Raw genomic sequence first — 16,880 nt, forward strand, 5'->3', positions numbered from 1 at the left:
CTAGGATTTTGTTGGAACCCTATGTGGGGATGGTGAACCCCTTTTCTTGAGATTATGCAATTATGATTTTATGATTATTTCTTCTACTTGTTATGATTGTTAGTGCATGAACTTGATCAATTTATGTGCTTTATCTGTGATTATTGGGATTGACTCGACAGAGCTATTTTGATAATTAGACGGTAAGTAGAAGAGCCTTCGAGTAGTTTTCACCGGATGAGTGTGTCAATTGCATGTGGTGTCGTAGACATACAGATATCACCTTAGGTAGCCATTTACGAGACTTGTTAGTTAATGTTTTATTTATAATTGGTTTGCATAGACATATAGTGAATCGTTTATGAATAATAGACTCATAATACACGCGACAGCGGGTTATGAGTAAATTAGTGTCTCGGGTTAATAATCATGAATCATATATTTCATAATTGAGGGATTTTGGGTGAGCAATTCTTGCATAGGGGGAAGATAAAATCCTAGGTCCGTTTTATTGATATTTTCTCTTGTTTATTTGCTTTCATAATTAGTTTATTTTATTTAGTTGATTAAATTTGACAACCTTGCGTAGGCTGGATAAAAATCATAATTGTTAGAATTTGGTACTTAGGATTAGATAATTTGAGTATTCCCTGTGGGATCGACATCCGACTCTCACGAGTCCACTTTTACTACTTGTTTGCGATACGTGCACTTGCGTGTTAGGTATTTAACACCCAACAGGTAACTATCCTATCAACCTAAAACTATACTACTCTAAGAATCCTTATCGTGAGCCGAAGTTGCTCAGATAATCTAGTCATCTATCTCATCATCCAATGGTATCTCATTGCGTGCACCATCGATTTCCTCTTCTCCTTTCCCTCATCAGGGATGACCTCCTCCATATGTCGAATGATTTTCTCATCGATCCCACCAACATTGCGTAGATACTGGTGGCACGCCCTAACTAACAGAGTATAGACTGCCGCTATCGCTCGCTCCTCAATTATTGCTCGATAGGCATCACTCTTCTGAAAGCGGAGCTCACCTTCTTTCACGACCAACGCCTTGTAGACAGCTCCAGCAGAGGAAGCAATAAAACTCTTCCCCGTTAATTTCTCGGTATCATATTTCTTCTTCAGTTCGTCATAGCATTTGTCAATCTTTTTTAACTCGACTGTACTTACCTCAGTCTCGCTCCAACTAATCTCAAGCTCGTCCGTCCTCTGAATGAGCGTGGATTGCCGCTCCCTCTAGCTTGGATTGTGCTGTCTCAAACTGAGCCCGTAGGTATTTTTCTCTTGCCTCCCATCGAGCGCGCTCCTCTTCTTTCTTTTCTTCAACTTTGTCCTCTTACTATATGAGATACCTCCAACGAGCTAAGGCGTATATCAAAATATCAACAAGTAAACATTAAATTACAGAGCACATTAACTTAAAGCAAATATTTACTCGACACATGTCTCCTCCAGCTAACGAAAGCATATAAGCACGACCTTTGTCCGACATCCGACCTTGGTCGTACTCTCCAATGAAACCCTCGGTCTTCTTCATCACGATAGTACGATATGTCGTATCCCACAAGGAATCGTCCCCATCTCGGTTCACTCCATAAGTGAACATGCACTTGCCTGCCCAACCTTGAAACACGTAAGAGACCTCAGGATCCACTCGAGATAATTTCGATACAGGCAGGTACTCGGCCTCCACCAACTTATCCTTCCCATTATTAACCATATGATCCCGCTGTTGGGAATCAGGCACGTGTACGCAGCGGAAAATAAAAGTTTTAAATGAAAAACAAGTTTAATCATATAATCACGTACTCAATAATAACAATTAATTGCGTACCTTGATGCTTCCAGCGAAATTTAAAATTGCAACATGCATTTAATTAATTCGATAATTAAATCACGTAGCATGCTCGCAGTAAACCAAAAATTCATACATAAACAATCACGTATAGCAATTCACGAAAAATTATACAGCGAATATGAACATTTAATTTAATCTAATTAAATTAAAATCTAATTTAAAATGGATCTGAAAATTACCTCACGAAGCGTGAGACAAACTTTCGGATTGACGCAAACTGCCATGGAACCAGTACGTGCAGTCGGGAAAAGCAGCGGCGAATCGACGGCGGCGGACGCGCGGATCAGCAACGGCGCGTGAGATTCACGCCCTATCTTCGGCGGCGGCGGCTTTCCGGCAGATCTAATTCAACTCGTATACCGAATTCAACTGATACGTGGAACTGGACACGCAAAAGTCAGAATAAAACGGAAGAATATGTAACACCCCACCTTTCCAAAACCCAAAAATCCTAAAACCTGGGATTGATATTCCTACCTCGAGAAAACCCTTAGGAAATATTATTACGTGATTATATGCATTACGTGAATTTAACTATATTACTTACGTGAATAATTACATGCGTTATTATATGTGTGATTTATATGATTTAAATTTCCGTAAATTAAAATACTATGAAATTTCGTGAATTACATGGTTTATGTGAATAATTGCGTATTCTTAGTTATTTGATAAATTATTTGAAACTTGGTGAAGTATGCGAATTGTATACATATATATATATATATATATATATATATATATATATATATATATATATATATATATATATATATATATATATATATATATATATATATATATATATATACACGTACATACATGCATGCATACGTATATATACATATATACTAATACTTGCATTATACATTTGAATATATATATATATGTCCGAAATTGTGTGTGTGTGTGTGTGTGTTCGGATGTGTATGTGTGTGTTAAGATGCAAGTTGTGCTTTAAATTAAATAAATAAATTATATGTAATTAGGCATGCATTACACTTGGCAAAACACTCATCATTTTCCCTAATCCTACACTCCACCCTCATTAGTAAGATGAAGAGACACCTTCATCTCTTTTCCTTCCAACACATCTACACTTACTTGTCTCTCTCCCCTCTCTCCACCGAAACCATCACCACCATCATCGGCTCTCCTCTCTCCACCTCACTTCACATTTTCAAGAAATTTCCCAAAATTAAAAATGAGAGTTCCTTATTTAACTCTTGCCTTGGACTACTCCAAGAACACCATCAAGACCACTTGCCTTCTTTCGGGAGATCACAACTCCTCCCTCCTTGAAGCTCACACCATTTCCTTCACAATCAAGGTGGCTTGGTTGGACTTCGGTGCTTGAAAGCTTTCCTCCCTTTCGGTTATTTTACTTTCCTCGATTTTAAGGTAATAAATTCCGATTTCTTGCTGCAATTAAATGGCATCAATAGTATTCAAAGGGTTTTCAAAATTTTCTAAAAGATTGGGAGTGATTTCGAAAATTTAGGGGTTTTTGAAGAAAAATGGAAATTAAGTGTTTCTTGTTAAATTCTTGTTCTTGCATGCATAATCTATGTGGATAGTGGTGAGATACAGCATTTATTGGCCAAAAGCCTTAAAAATTTCAGATTTCAAAAAGGGGTTTTCAAGAAAATGAGAGTTTTAACTTTTTGTGGTTGCATGTGTAGATCTTCGAAAGTTTGGGCCAAATCTGTAATTTTTGTAAAGTCTGTCCGAAAAATGCTTTCAAAACTGTTTTCCAGCATTTATTGAACTAAAATTTCGGATTTAAAGAATTTTTGTAAGAAAAAGTTGATTTTGAAACTCTAGTAGGCTTGCATGTGTAGATCTAGAAATTTTGGGGCAAATTATGTAATTTCCGACATTTCTGCATAAAGTGACTTTTCAACTTCATTTTCTGCATCTAGTAAAGTGGAATTTCAGATTTGTTAGGGGTTTTCATGAAAAAGTTAATTTTGAACTTCTAGTGTGGTTGCATGTGTAAATCTTGAAACTTTTGGGTCAAAACTGCAATTTCCTAAAAATCTCATTTTTTTAAAGTTTAGATCTGTTTTTCAGCAAGTATTAGATATGAAAAAGTTTTATTTAACAAGTTTTTAATTCAATTAGAGTTATATTAGAGTTTTGGATTTTTAAATTGAAAAAGGGATTTTCCTAGTTTTTAATTTCAAGAAAATTCGAAACTTTGTAAAACTTTAAAATAATTTCAGAATCTGGAATTTAAGTCATTTAGGAGTTCTAGGATTTAATTTGGGGATTTTTGAAATTAGTTTGCTATTATTTCGAAATTTGGTTAATTGCATGCCTTTTACATATGTTTTGTGCCTTAAGTGTTCATGTTTTGATTTAATGGTTATAAATGATGAGTTTTGGTATTTTTATACTTGGATTTGTTGCTGGATGTGTTTAATGGTTGTGAGAAATTGATTGGAATGGATTATTACCTAGATGTGGTAATAAGTCCATTAAACGAAAGGTAAAAAGGGGTATTTATTCTTAAGCTTGCTTTGATGAATAATTAGTGGTGTTCAATGTGTTGATGGTACATGTGTGTGTGCTGCAAATGTGTGAATGTGTGGGTGCTGATTGTGCATGGTGTGTGTGCCGTGTGTGGTTGTATGTTTATGTGTGAAATTGGGATTTTTGCCCAAATCATAAATATGTGGTAAATTGTAGTATTTGTGTGATTTGTGACACTTGATTGACATTTGTGATGTTATGTGTGGGTCATAAGCATAATTTTGAAAAGTTGCATAAAAATGAATTTTACTTGAAAGGTTAATGGAATATCGGATAATAAACAACTCGGATATAGTGGGCCGGTATCCAACTAGGATGATGTGGTAGTGGTTTGATTCCACTTAGTGAAAACGGGCTCGTAACAGGTTTATTATCCGGTACAGAAATTAATCTTTCACGGATCCGATAAACCGAAAAATGTGTTTTTCATGATTTTCACAAAAAGGGCATTCTAGTCATTTTACGTGATTTTGTTAACTGAGGTATTTTCGTGAGATATGTGCTTTGATCGATTGCCTCGTGTTGTGTGCGGATTGTGGGTAAGAACGGGTATACAATATTATATATTATTTATAACGTATTTCCAAAGTTTGATAATACTCGGATTTCTTACTGAGCTTTATAGCTCATATAGATGTCTTTTAATTGCAGGTAGTAGTAATCCTCAACCGGGATGGATCGAGTAGTGGATCGAGGTCTTGCCCGGGTTTTGGAAGACGTACGAGGACCTATGAACGATGCTAGGCTTTTGGTTATTTTCTTTTGGTGGTGTAACTCTAAAACCGTAATATTTCCCTTTCGTACTTTTGAACTCGTTTCCTTATGAATCGTACTTATTTCCTACTTTAATATGTTAAGTTCCGTAAATTACTATTTTCATGCCTTCGTTGGAAAACTTCGAATTATCCACCAAAATAACCTTTTCGAACTCTGATTTATTCTCGAACCGAAAAGAATGTTTAGTGAGAATGTAGCACTCGAATAAGAAACCTCCTTTCGAAACTTACTTCTAAATCAAAGCTTTGTATTCGGCTAAAGCAATCCAACAAAGTTTTCGAAAATCCAAAGCCTTCAAATACCCAAAAGAACATATTTTTAATAATTGCATTTTCACCCCATTCCAATGTTTCAAAAATGACAAAGAGATCCTTTGCTTCCGCTAGTTTAATAAAGATTCCGATAAACCGGTTCGATTTATCGCCCGTCTAGAAGGGGGGTGCTACAGAGAGTGGTATCAGAGCATTGTTCATAGATACTCGTACGGACTTCACGGGCTTAGAGACTACTCGAGACACGAAGCTCGGACCATCCGGTAACGTATGTGTATTATTTTCTTTATGTGTTTTATTTGCTTTACTTATTAATGATAATTAATATAGAAATAATGGCGAGACGTATAACCCGAGCAAACCCGAGCAATCCCGCCGATGAACCCCACGACCCCAATCAAACCATTAACAATCTCTCAAATTTAATCCGTGAACAAGCCCAAAACCACCAATGCCAAATCGAGCAACTTCTCCAACGTAACCAAACCCCGCCTCAAAATAATGCGCCGCAAGCCATATACGAGCGATTTCTCCGAATGAACCCATCCGAATTTCACGGTGGAACCGACCCCACTATAGCCGAAGAGTGGATCAAATCTCTCGAAGTCATCTACGACTACATGCAAGTGACCGACCGCGACCGCGTGCATTGTGCCATATTCCTCCTCCGAAACGAAGCTCGTCACTGGTGGGAAGGAATCAAGGAAGGAACAAACCTCGAGACTCTGCCATGGACCGATTTCAAAGTGCAATTTTTCGAAAAATATTTCTCGAAAGATGTGCGAGCCCACAAACTCAAAGAATTCCTCGAACTCCGCCAAGGCGACTTACCAATGATCGAATACATCCGCCGTTTCGAACGTGGCTGCCTCTACGCCCCATTCATCGCTCGAGACGCTGAAGAAAAGAAGAACCATTTCATTCGTGGCCTCCAATCCGAAATTCGTAGAGACATTCGTATGTCCGACGCCTCAACTTTCCGCCAACTCGTAGACAAAGCACTCATGGCTGCCCAAGACGAACGCGACATTCAAAACAGCCGCCGACCACAAGGAGTTACTCAACGACCATGGAAAAAGAACAATTTCGGCAACCGCCCATTCCGAGGAAAAGGAACGCAGCCCATTCGTCAACCAACCGGACCACCGCCACCGCCGCCGAGGCCAACCTGCCCAAAGTGTGGAAAGAGTCACTCCGGAGAATGCGTACACGGAACACGGAGTTGTTTTCGATGCCATCAGCCCGGACACATGGTGAAAGACTGCCCGAAACCCCCACCGAACGTCCCCGGTCGAGTGTTCGCCATGACTCAAGAACAGATCGAGCAAGACCCGTCTATGATAGCAGGTACCATATTTATCCTCGAAGAACCCATTTACGCTCTTATCGATTCCGGCTCTACTCATTCCTTTATATCGAAAGACATAATTGCGCATTTAAATCTCGAACCGAATCGATTAAAGTACGAATACCGAATTCTCATTCCCTCTGGCGAAGAAATGTGCTCTAACCTAGTCATACTCAATTGCCCAATCCGAGTTCACACTCAAACCATGAATTTCGACCTAATCCTCCTACCGATCCAAAACTTCAAAGTTATACTAGGCATGGATTGGTTAACCGAATTCAAAGCCCAAATCGACTGTGCCTCGAAAACGGTCATTTTTCCACTTCCGAATGGCGAAACCCTAAAATTTCGAAGTCAACCCAAACCCTCGATTTCAATCATATCCGCGATCAGAGCAGTCAAACTCATTCACAAAGGCCATTCCGGCTATCTAGTGGATATTCTAAAATCTGAATCCGATTCCAAAGCCTAAATTTCCGACATTCGAGCTATCCAAGAATTCACCGACGTATTTCCCGATGACATTCCCGGACTTCCACCCGATCGAGAAATCGAGTTCGAAATCAATCTGATTCCCGGCGCTACGCCAATTTCCAAAGCACCGTATCGTACGGCCCCGGTGGAATTGAAAGAACTGAAAGATCAAGTCCAAGAATTGCTTGACAAAGGCTATGTTCGACCCAGCCATTCCCCGTGGGGCCCACCGGTTCTCTTTGTCAAAAAGAAGGACGGATCCCTCCGCCTTTGCATCGATTACCGTGAACTCAACAAAGTCACAATCAAGAATAAATACCCTCTTCCTCGAATCGATGATCTCTTCGACCAACTTCAAGGCTCATCAGTCTTCTCGAAAATCGATCTCCGATTCGGCTATCACCAACTCAAAATCAAAGAAACCGATATCCCCAAAACGGCTTTCAGAACCCGATACGGCCATTATGAATTCGTTGTCATGCCCTTCGGTTTAACCAACGCCCCCGCAGCTTTCATGGACCTTATGAACCGAGTCTTTCATCAATACTTGGACCAGTTCGTGATTGTCTTCATCGACGACATTCTCATCTACTCCAAAAGCCAAGAAGATCATATGTCTCACCTTCGTACCGTACTCCAAACCCTCCGATCGCATCAACTTTACGCCAAGTTCAGCAAATGCGAGTTCTGGCTTTCGAGTGTGGCTTTCCTTGGTCACATTGTTTCAGAACAAGGAATCTCCGTCGACCCCAGCAAGATAGAAGCGGTGTCAAACTGGTCAATTCCGAAGAACGCAAAGGAAATCCGAAGTTTCCTTGGACTAGCCGGCTACTACCGCAAATTCGTGAAGGATTTCTCGAAGCTTGCCTCTCCACTCACCCGATTGACTCGAAAGGACGTCAAGTATCAGTGGACTCCCGAATGCGACGCCAGTTTCACCGAATTAAAAGCTCGACTCACCTCGGCACCAATTCTCGCACTACCAGAGAAAGTCGGAGAATTCGTAGTCTACAGCGACGCCTCGAAATTAGGTCTAGGCGCCGTACTTATGCAAAATGGAAAGGTCATTGCCTACGCCTCACGTCAACTCAAAGAGTACGAACGCAATTATCCAACGCACGACCTTGAATTAGCCGCCGTCGTTTTCGCACTCAAAATCTGGCGACACTATCTCTATGGTGAAAAGTGTACCATCTACACCGATCACAAGAGCCTGAAGTATTTCTTCACCCAAAAAGACTTGAACATGAGGCAACGAAGATGGCTCGAACTAGTCAAAGATTACGACTGCGAGATACTCTACCACCCCGGCAGAGCAAATGTGGTCGCCGACGCACTTAGCCGCAAATCGATCAACGCCCTCATAGTCCAACCTAACTTGGGAGAATCGATCAAATCAGCCCAACAAAACGATCCGCAAATTCTCAAAATTCGCGACAACCTCGAATCCAATCCCAACTTTCAAGTCACCAAAGATGGTCTCGTCCGATTCCAAAATCGCATTTACGTCCCCGACGACTCAAGCATTCGCCGACTAATCTTAACCGAAGCTCACCAAACCACGTACACTTGCCATCCCGGAGAAACCAAAATGTACCAAGATCTCAAAAAGCTCTACTGGTGGCCTGGAATGAAGAAAGACGTGGCCCGATTCGTAGCAGAATGCCTAGTGTGCCAACAAGTCAAAGCGGAACATCAGAGACCCGGAGGTCTACTTAAGTCGAACCTAATCCCCGAATGGAAATGGGAAGCTATCACAATGGACTTCGTGCAAGGATTTCCGAAGACCCAAAGAGGATCCGACGCCATTTGGGTGATCGTTGACCGACTGACCAAAACGGCTCACTTTCTCCCGATCCGAATGACGTTTAGTTTAGAAAAGCTGACCGAATTATACATCCGCGAGATAGTCCGACTCCACGGCGTCCCCGTCTCGATTATTTCCGACCGAGACCCTCGATTCACGTCAAAATTTTGGAAAAGCTTACACGAAACCCTTGGAACGCGATTGAAATTCAGCACCGCCTATCACCCCCAAACCGACGGTCAATCCGAACGAACTATCAAAACCCTAGAAGATCTTCTCCGCGCCTGTATTCTCGACTTTGGAGGAAATTGGGAATCCCGCCTTCCACTAATCGAATTCGCGTACAACAATAGTTTTCACTCGTCAATTGGAATGGCACCCTACGAAGCCCTTTATGGCCGCAAGTGTAGGTCCCCGCTCCATTGGGACGAAATCGGTGAAAGAAAATTCCTTGGTCCCGACCTAGTCCAACAAACCGTCGATATCATCAAAAATATCCGAGAGAAAATGCGAATCGCCCAAGATCGGCAACAAAGTTATGCCAACACTCGAAGGAGAGATCTCGAATTCGAAGTCGGAGACTCCGTATTCCTAAAAGTGGCGCCTTTCAAAGTAGTTATGCGATTTGGGAAAAAGGGAAAATTAGCACCACGATTTATTGGCCCATTCGAAATTCTCGACAAAGTTGGTACTCGCGCCTACCGACTCGCCTTACCGCCCAACTTATCCAACTTCCACAATGTCTTTCACGTTTCGATGCTTCGAAAATACATTCGCAGCCCTGACCACATATTGAAAACCGAACCGGTCGAACTAAACCCCAACTTATCCTACGAAGAACAACCCTCCCAAATACTTGATTCCAAAACCAAAACTCTTCGAAACCGAGACCTTAAATTTGTTAAAATCCTTTGGCAAAACCATACACCCGAAGAAGCTACGTGGGAACGAGAAGAAGAAATGCGCGAGCGATACCCCGAGTTGTTCAGGTAACAATTTTGGGGACAAAATTTCTTTAAGGGGGGGAGATTGTAACACCCCACATTTCCAAAACCCGAAAATCCTAAAACCTGGGATTGATATTCCTACCTCGAGAAAACCCTTAGGAAATATTATTACGTGATTATATGCATTACGTGAATTTAACTATATTACTTACGTGAATAATTACATGCGTTATTATATGTGTGATTTATATGATTTAAATTTCCGTAAATTAAAATACTATGAAATTTCGTGAATTACGTGGTTTATGTGAATAATTGCGTATTCTTAGTTATTTGATAAATTATTTGAAACTTGGTGAAGTATGCGAATTGTATACATATATATATATATATATATATATATATATATATATATATATATATATATATATATATATATATATATATATATACACGTACATACATGCATGCATACGTATATATACATATATACTAATACTTGCATTATACATTTGAATATATATATATGTCCGAAATTGTGTGTGTGTGTGTGTTCGGATGTGTATGTGTGTGTTAAGATGCAAGTTGTGCTTTAAATTAAATAAATAAATTATATGTAATTAGGCATGCATTACACTTGGCAAAACACTCATCATTTTCCCTAATCCTACACTCCACCCTCATTAGTAAGATGAAGAGACACCTTCATCTCTTTTCCTTCCAACACATCTACACTTACTTGTCTCTCTCCCCTCTCTCCACCGAAACCATCACCACCATCATCGGCTCTCCTCTCTCCACCTCACTTCACATTTTCAAGAAATTTCCCAAAATTAAAAATGAGAGTTCCTTATTTAACTCTTGCCTTGGACTACTCCAAGAACACCATCAAGACCACTTGCCTTCTTTCGGGAGATCACAACTCCTCCCTCCTTGAAGCTCACACCATTTCCTTCACAATCAAGGTGGCTTGGTTGGACTTCGGTGCTTGAAAGCTTTCCTCCCTTTCGGTTATTTTACTTTCCTCGATTTTAAGGTAAGAAATTCCGATTTCTTGCTGCAATTAAATGGCATCAATAGTATTCAAAGGGTTTTCAAAATTTTCTAAAAGATTGGGAGTGATTTCGAAAATTTAGGGGTTTTTGAAGAAAAATGGAAATTAAGTGTTTCTTGTTAAATTCTTGTTCTTGCATGCATAATCTATGTGGATAGTGGTGAGATACAGCATTTATTGGCCAAAAGCCTTAAAAATTTCAGATTTCAAAAAGGGGTTTTCAAGAAAATGAGAGTTTTAACTTTTTGTGGTTGCATGTGTAGATCTTCGAAAGTTTGGGCCAAATCTGTAATTTTTGTAAAGTCTGTCCGAAAAATGCTTTCAAAACTGTTTTCCAGCATTTATTGAACTAAAATTTCGGATTTAAAGAATTTTTGTAAGAAAAAGTTGATTTTGAAACTCTAGTAGGCTTGCATGTGTAGATCTAGAAATTTTGGGGCAAATTATGTAATTTCCGACATTTCTGCATAAAGTGACTTTTCAACTTCATTTTCTGCATCTAGTAAAGTGGAATTTCAGATTTGTTAGGGGTTTTCATGAAAAAGTTAATTTTGAACTTCTAGTGTGGTTGCATGTGTAAATCTTGAAACTTTTGGGTCAAAACTGCAATTTCCTAAAAATCTCATTTTTTTAAAGTTTAGATCTGTTTTTCAGCAAGTATTAGATATGAAAAAGTTTTATTTAACAAGTTTTTAATTCAATTAGAGTTATATTAGAGTTTTGGATTTTTAAATTGAAAAAGGGATTTTCCTAGTTTTTAATTTCAAGAAAATTCGAAACTTTGTAAAACTTTAAAATAATTTCAGAATCTGGAATTTAAGTCATTTAGGAGTTCTAGGATTTAATTTGGGGATTTTTGAAATTAGTTTGCTATTATTTCGAAATTTGGTTAATTGCATGCCTTTTACATATGTTTTGTGCCTTAAGTGTTCATGTTTTGATTTAATGGTTATAAATGATGAGTTTTGGTATTTTTATACTTGGATTTGTTGCTGGATGTGTTTAATGGTTGTGAGAAATTGATTGGAATGGATTATTACCTAGATGTGGTAATAAGTCCATTAAACGAAAGGTAAAAAGGGGTATTTATTCTTAAGCTTGCTTTGATGAATAATTAGTGGTGTTCAATGTGTTGATGGTACATGTGTGTGTGCTGCAAATGTGTGAATGTGTGGGTGCTGATTGTGCATGGTGTGTGTGCCGTGTGTGGTTGTATGTTTATGTGTGAAATTGGGATTTTTGCCCAAATCATAAATATGTGGTAAATTGTAGTATTTGTGTGATTTGTGACACTTGATTGACATTTGTGATGTTATGTGTGGGTCATAAGCATAATTTCGAAAAGTTGCATAAAAATGAATTTTACTTGAAAGGTTAATGGAATATCGGATAATAAACAACTCGGATATAGTGGGCCGGTATCCAACTAGGATGATGTGGTAGTGGTTTGATTCCACTTAGTGAAAACGGGCTCGTAACAGGTTTATTATCCGGTACAGAAATTAATCTTTCACGGATCCGATAAACCGAAAAATGTGTTTTTCATGATTTTCACAAAAAGGGCATTCTAGTCATTTTACGTGATTTTGTTAACTGAGGTATTTTCGTGAGATATGTGCTTTGATCGATTGCCTCGTGTTGTGTGCGGATTGTGGGTAAGAACGGGTATACAATATTATATATTATTTATAACGTATTTCCAAAGTTTGATAATACTCGGATTTCTTACTGAGCTTTATAGCTCATATAGATGTCTTTTAATTGCAGGTAGTAGTAATCCTCAACCGGGATGGATCGAGTAGTGGATCGAGGTCTTGCCCGGGGTTTTGGAAGACGTACGAGGACCTATGAACGATGCTAGGCTTTTGGTTATTTTCTTTTGGTGGTGTAACTCTAAAACCGTAATATTTCCCTTTCGTACTTTTGAACTCGTTTCCTTATGAATCGTACTTATTTCCTACTTTAATATGTTAAGTTCCGTAAATTACTATTTTCATGCCTTCGTTGGAAAACTTCGAATTATCCACCAAAATAACCTTTTCGAACTCTGATTTATTCTCGAACCGAAAAGAATGTTTAGTGAGAATGTAGCACTCGAATAAGAAACCTCCTTTCGAAACTTACTTCTAAATCAAAGCTTTGTATTCGGCTAAAGCAATCCAACAAAGTTTTCGAAAATCCAAAGCCTTCAAATACCCAAAAGAACATATTTTTAATAATTGCATTTTCACCCCATTCCAATGTTTCAAAAATGACAAAGAGATCCTTTGCTTCCGCTAGTTTAATAAAGATTCCGATAAACCGGTTCGATTTATCGCCCGTCTAGAAGGGGGGTGCTACAGAATAATTAAAAGGTAATACTACCGAAGAACTAGACGGCGCGTGGGCGCCGAATTAATGCAACGGCGGCGATAGCGGCGACGGCGGTTGGCGGCGGATGTGATGAGTGAGAGGAGTGAGTGGATAGGGTTTTGTGTTGTGGATTGTGTAGTGTAAGACCTATAAATCTTATAGTTATAGTGTCTTGTATCAAAGCCCTAACAGGCTTAAGTTGGATCGGGCCCAACAACTTAAGTTCGTTAGTCTTTCTTCGCTTGTGTCTCACAACTCAATGATTGGAAAATTTTTACAATTACATTTTCGGAATTCATTGAAACGTCCTCGTTATTACGAATGCCAATTCTCGATTTCCAATTTGTAAAACTGGAAACCTTAATTCAGTGGACCTTCTAAATTTGGAAATTTCCCAATTTAGAAAGTTCACTAAGATGTTCGCTTAGTTCTTTCCTTTTCTTATTCTCATTCGTAATTCCAAATAACGAATGTTGGACTCAATCATATTAACTTCCAATTATACAAATATTAAACATTTTTATCTTTGACCGTTTATTCAAAGATCTCGAGTGCACGAGAAGTGTGAACCTCGATGGTTCAGGTGTAAGATAGCCATGGGTCTACAACTCTTTGTGGTTTAAACTCGTCCCTAGAGTTATTATTAAGATGAAGTTCGTTTCAACTTAATCACCCAACGAATCAAGATTGGCGTCTAGCAACTACCCGTCATGATTTCCTAGATACAAATGAAGTACCTGCAAGAACCGTGTGATATAGTTAACGTACAGAACAATCCTTCGATTCATATGTCCCGATTGAACTAGAGGCATTGGTTCATCGAGACCTCCAACTGTGCAATCGTTCTAATCGGTACGTGCATGACTTAGAAAATTGAATTCCCTAATCATCACTTAGTCAACTGTGGCCATAGACTTAAAGATTACAAACTTTGAGAACACACAGGACATCCAAGACTATTCTAGCGAACGAATCCCCGACTACAATGCACAGACCTACCACTAGATTTCAGATTGCACGAACACAGGCCCTTGGGGCAGTCCTCGGTGGAACTCAGGGACAGGTCACGATACAGCTGGTCATCTAGTCAAGTAATGGTAATGTCTAGGTCTTAAGGACTAATGGTCTACAACTATATCATAGAGATCTCTACTCGATTATTGAGAACCACTTAGAGATTCCTAGGATGAAGGAGTTCGGTGAACTCGTCAACATACAAGCACCCACTTATGCATGTCGATATCACAATACCGTTTATGATGAGACACAGTACACATACACTAAGTGTTAGTCTCTTAATAGGAAAGGCCGATATCGTCATTGGTATTGTAACCCTTCGATTAGGAACACGGTTTAACAATTATAATACTTAAAAAATATCTCACGATCGTAAAATATCAATTATGAGTAATTGTGATAACAGTAACGACTATATCTATGTTTCTACAAGGGACAAAGATCTAGAATGCCAAGGTGTTTTATCATTTATATGAAAAATAATTATTTATTACAAGAATAAATGGAAAGACCACAGCCACAAGTTGACTTATTGGTCACCTACTCGAACACTCACACCTTTCCCTTAATATCACGATTACGATCATCTCCACTCACGTGATGGGTCTCCACGTGAGTCACCTTGTGCAATCTACTACTACTTGACTTCCCTTGCGTGGGAGGGGCCTTGTTCACTGGCTTTCTAGTACCTCCATAAGCCTTAGCCCGGAGGGCTGCGAAATCATTACATCCATCTAAAAAAACAAATAATAAAAAAAAATTAATCATTACTACCAGATGGATAAAAACAAGATAAAATAAGGCACACATGCATAAGTTAATCATGTAGACTACACGACAGGATATAAGCAGTCGAGCCTCGAGAATCATATGCTTCAGATCAAACTCTAAGTCACATAACCGCGTCTACCTAATCCGATTCACCATGTTCTTTGTTATCTTGAAATTCGCACGTATAGGATTTCAGACAGAGTGTACATCGAACGTCGGAGCCTTCACATAAAATAAATATGAACTCTATTTCCTCCACACAATTTTGATCGCCTTAAAAAAATGTAAGGAACCCGAGGATGTGTGCAGAAGATCGGTAAACTACTCGCACGAGGTAACATAAACAATGCCTTGAACATATTGACGCTAACCGGTAATCCTACTTGCGTCATTCTTCGATAAAACGCCTCGAACGTGAGAATCACGTTCGGAGTTAATTGACAATACCCTATCCCAAATCCCTCGCATATCTTCAAGAGGGTCGTTTCAGGCACAATCTGGGAAGTACACGTCAAATATTCGACATACACCGTATGGAACCCATCAGGTGGTGCGTACAATCGTTCGCCTTTTTTGGGCAAACGGATTTCAATATTCCTCGGAGCCTCAACTAGCTGACGAAGAACCTGAAATTGCTGCTCGGTCTGCAAAGCTATCAAAATCGACTAGATCAATATTAGTCGGTTTTATTTTATTCCCTCTATTTTTGTCTATAACGACATCTTCAAGTGGAATGTCATCCTCACCTTACACGTCACCATCTGGGTCTAATTCACTCTCGGATCACTCAGACTCACTGGACGAACTTGACTTAACTAATTTTCCACTATCACTCCCAAAATCTATAATTTGGGATCTACGACGTCGCCTATTATTACCAACCTCATCGATCGTATTACAAATACCAGCATTCGATACAAAATCATCACTACAAGTAGAAACACGTTGGCGCCTCCCCAAAACCACCGAATCAACACTAACCACGCACCCCAACGCACTAGAATCAGCTCCAGTCACGCGCCCGCGCGTTGCGCATCTGCCCCAGTCGCGTGTGGCGCGCATTCTCCAATCGCGCGTCGCGCGCAGTGTCACAAGTCGCGCATCGTGCGTCCGCGCGTTCTTCAAATTGCGCGGCCTCACTCTCTCTCTCTCTCCAGACCTCAGGCTCCGTGAACGCGAGCCGCCGATCGCACGGCTCCTCTCTCACCAACCATTCGCGTGGCTCCTCCAGTTTGCGTGGCTCTTCTCTCATCCAGCAGTCGCGCGGCTCGGCAGCCGCCGCTTCCACAAGCTCCAATCGTGTGTCAATCGGACGCACGATTTTGTCCTCCGACGCAATCATCCACACAATGTTTTTACCGGAACTCGATCCAATCATCTTTCTCAATGTTCCAAAAGTCATCTCATTCTCCACCACCGGCTTTCACAATATAATTCACAGCTGTTTCACCTTGCCTACTTCGCTCATATAAAATAATTTAATCTAACGAACCGCTCAACCAGGGAATATATTCTACTCTACGACAGGGTATACAGTGGAAAAATTGATCACTTACCCATAATTATTCCCTCCGAAAGATATAAATATCTCCTACGCAACTTTATAAGACGAAAATTTCTTTGGCGAGGATTTTGATATCCTCCTGCCAAACGATATTAAAAGATTTACTAT

At 39.6% G+C, this 16,880-nt stretch overlaps 1 protein-coding gene across 1 annotated transcript; it reads left to right on the plus strand.

The window, feature by feature from the left end:
* Nucleotides 1-5,660: 5,660 nt before the first annotated feature.
* Nucleotides 5,661-13,034, plus strand: LOC148772210 (uncharacterized). The gene is made up of 2 exons (XM_088826477.1): nucleotides 5,661-6,785; nucleotides 12,836-13,034. The coding sequence occupies exons 1-2, from the start codon at nucleotides 5,753-5,755 to the stop codon at nucleotides 12,868-12,870; spliced, it is 1,068 nt and encodes a 355-aa protein (XP_088682603.1). The 5' UTR covers nucleotides 5,661-5,752; the 3' UTR covers nucleotides 12,871-13,034.
* Nucleotides 13,035-16,880: the final 3,846 nt, after the last annotated feature.

Source organism: Erythranthe guttata, chromosome 2, assembly GCF_056151865.1.
Source record: "Erythranthe guttata isolate IM_541 chromosome 2, IM_541, whole genome shotgun sequence".
Classification (NCBI taxonomy): Eukaryota; Viridiplantae; Streptophyta; class Magnoliopsida; order Lamiales; family Phrymaceae; genus Erythranthe; species Erythranthe guttata.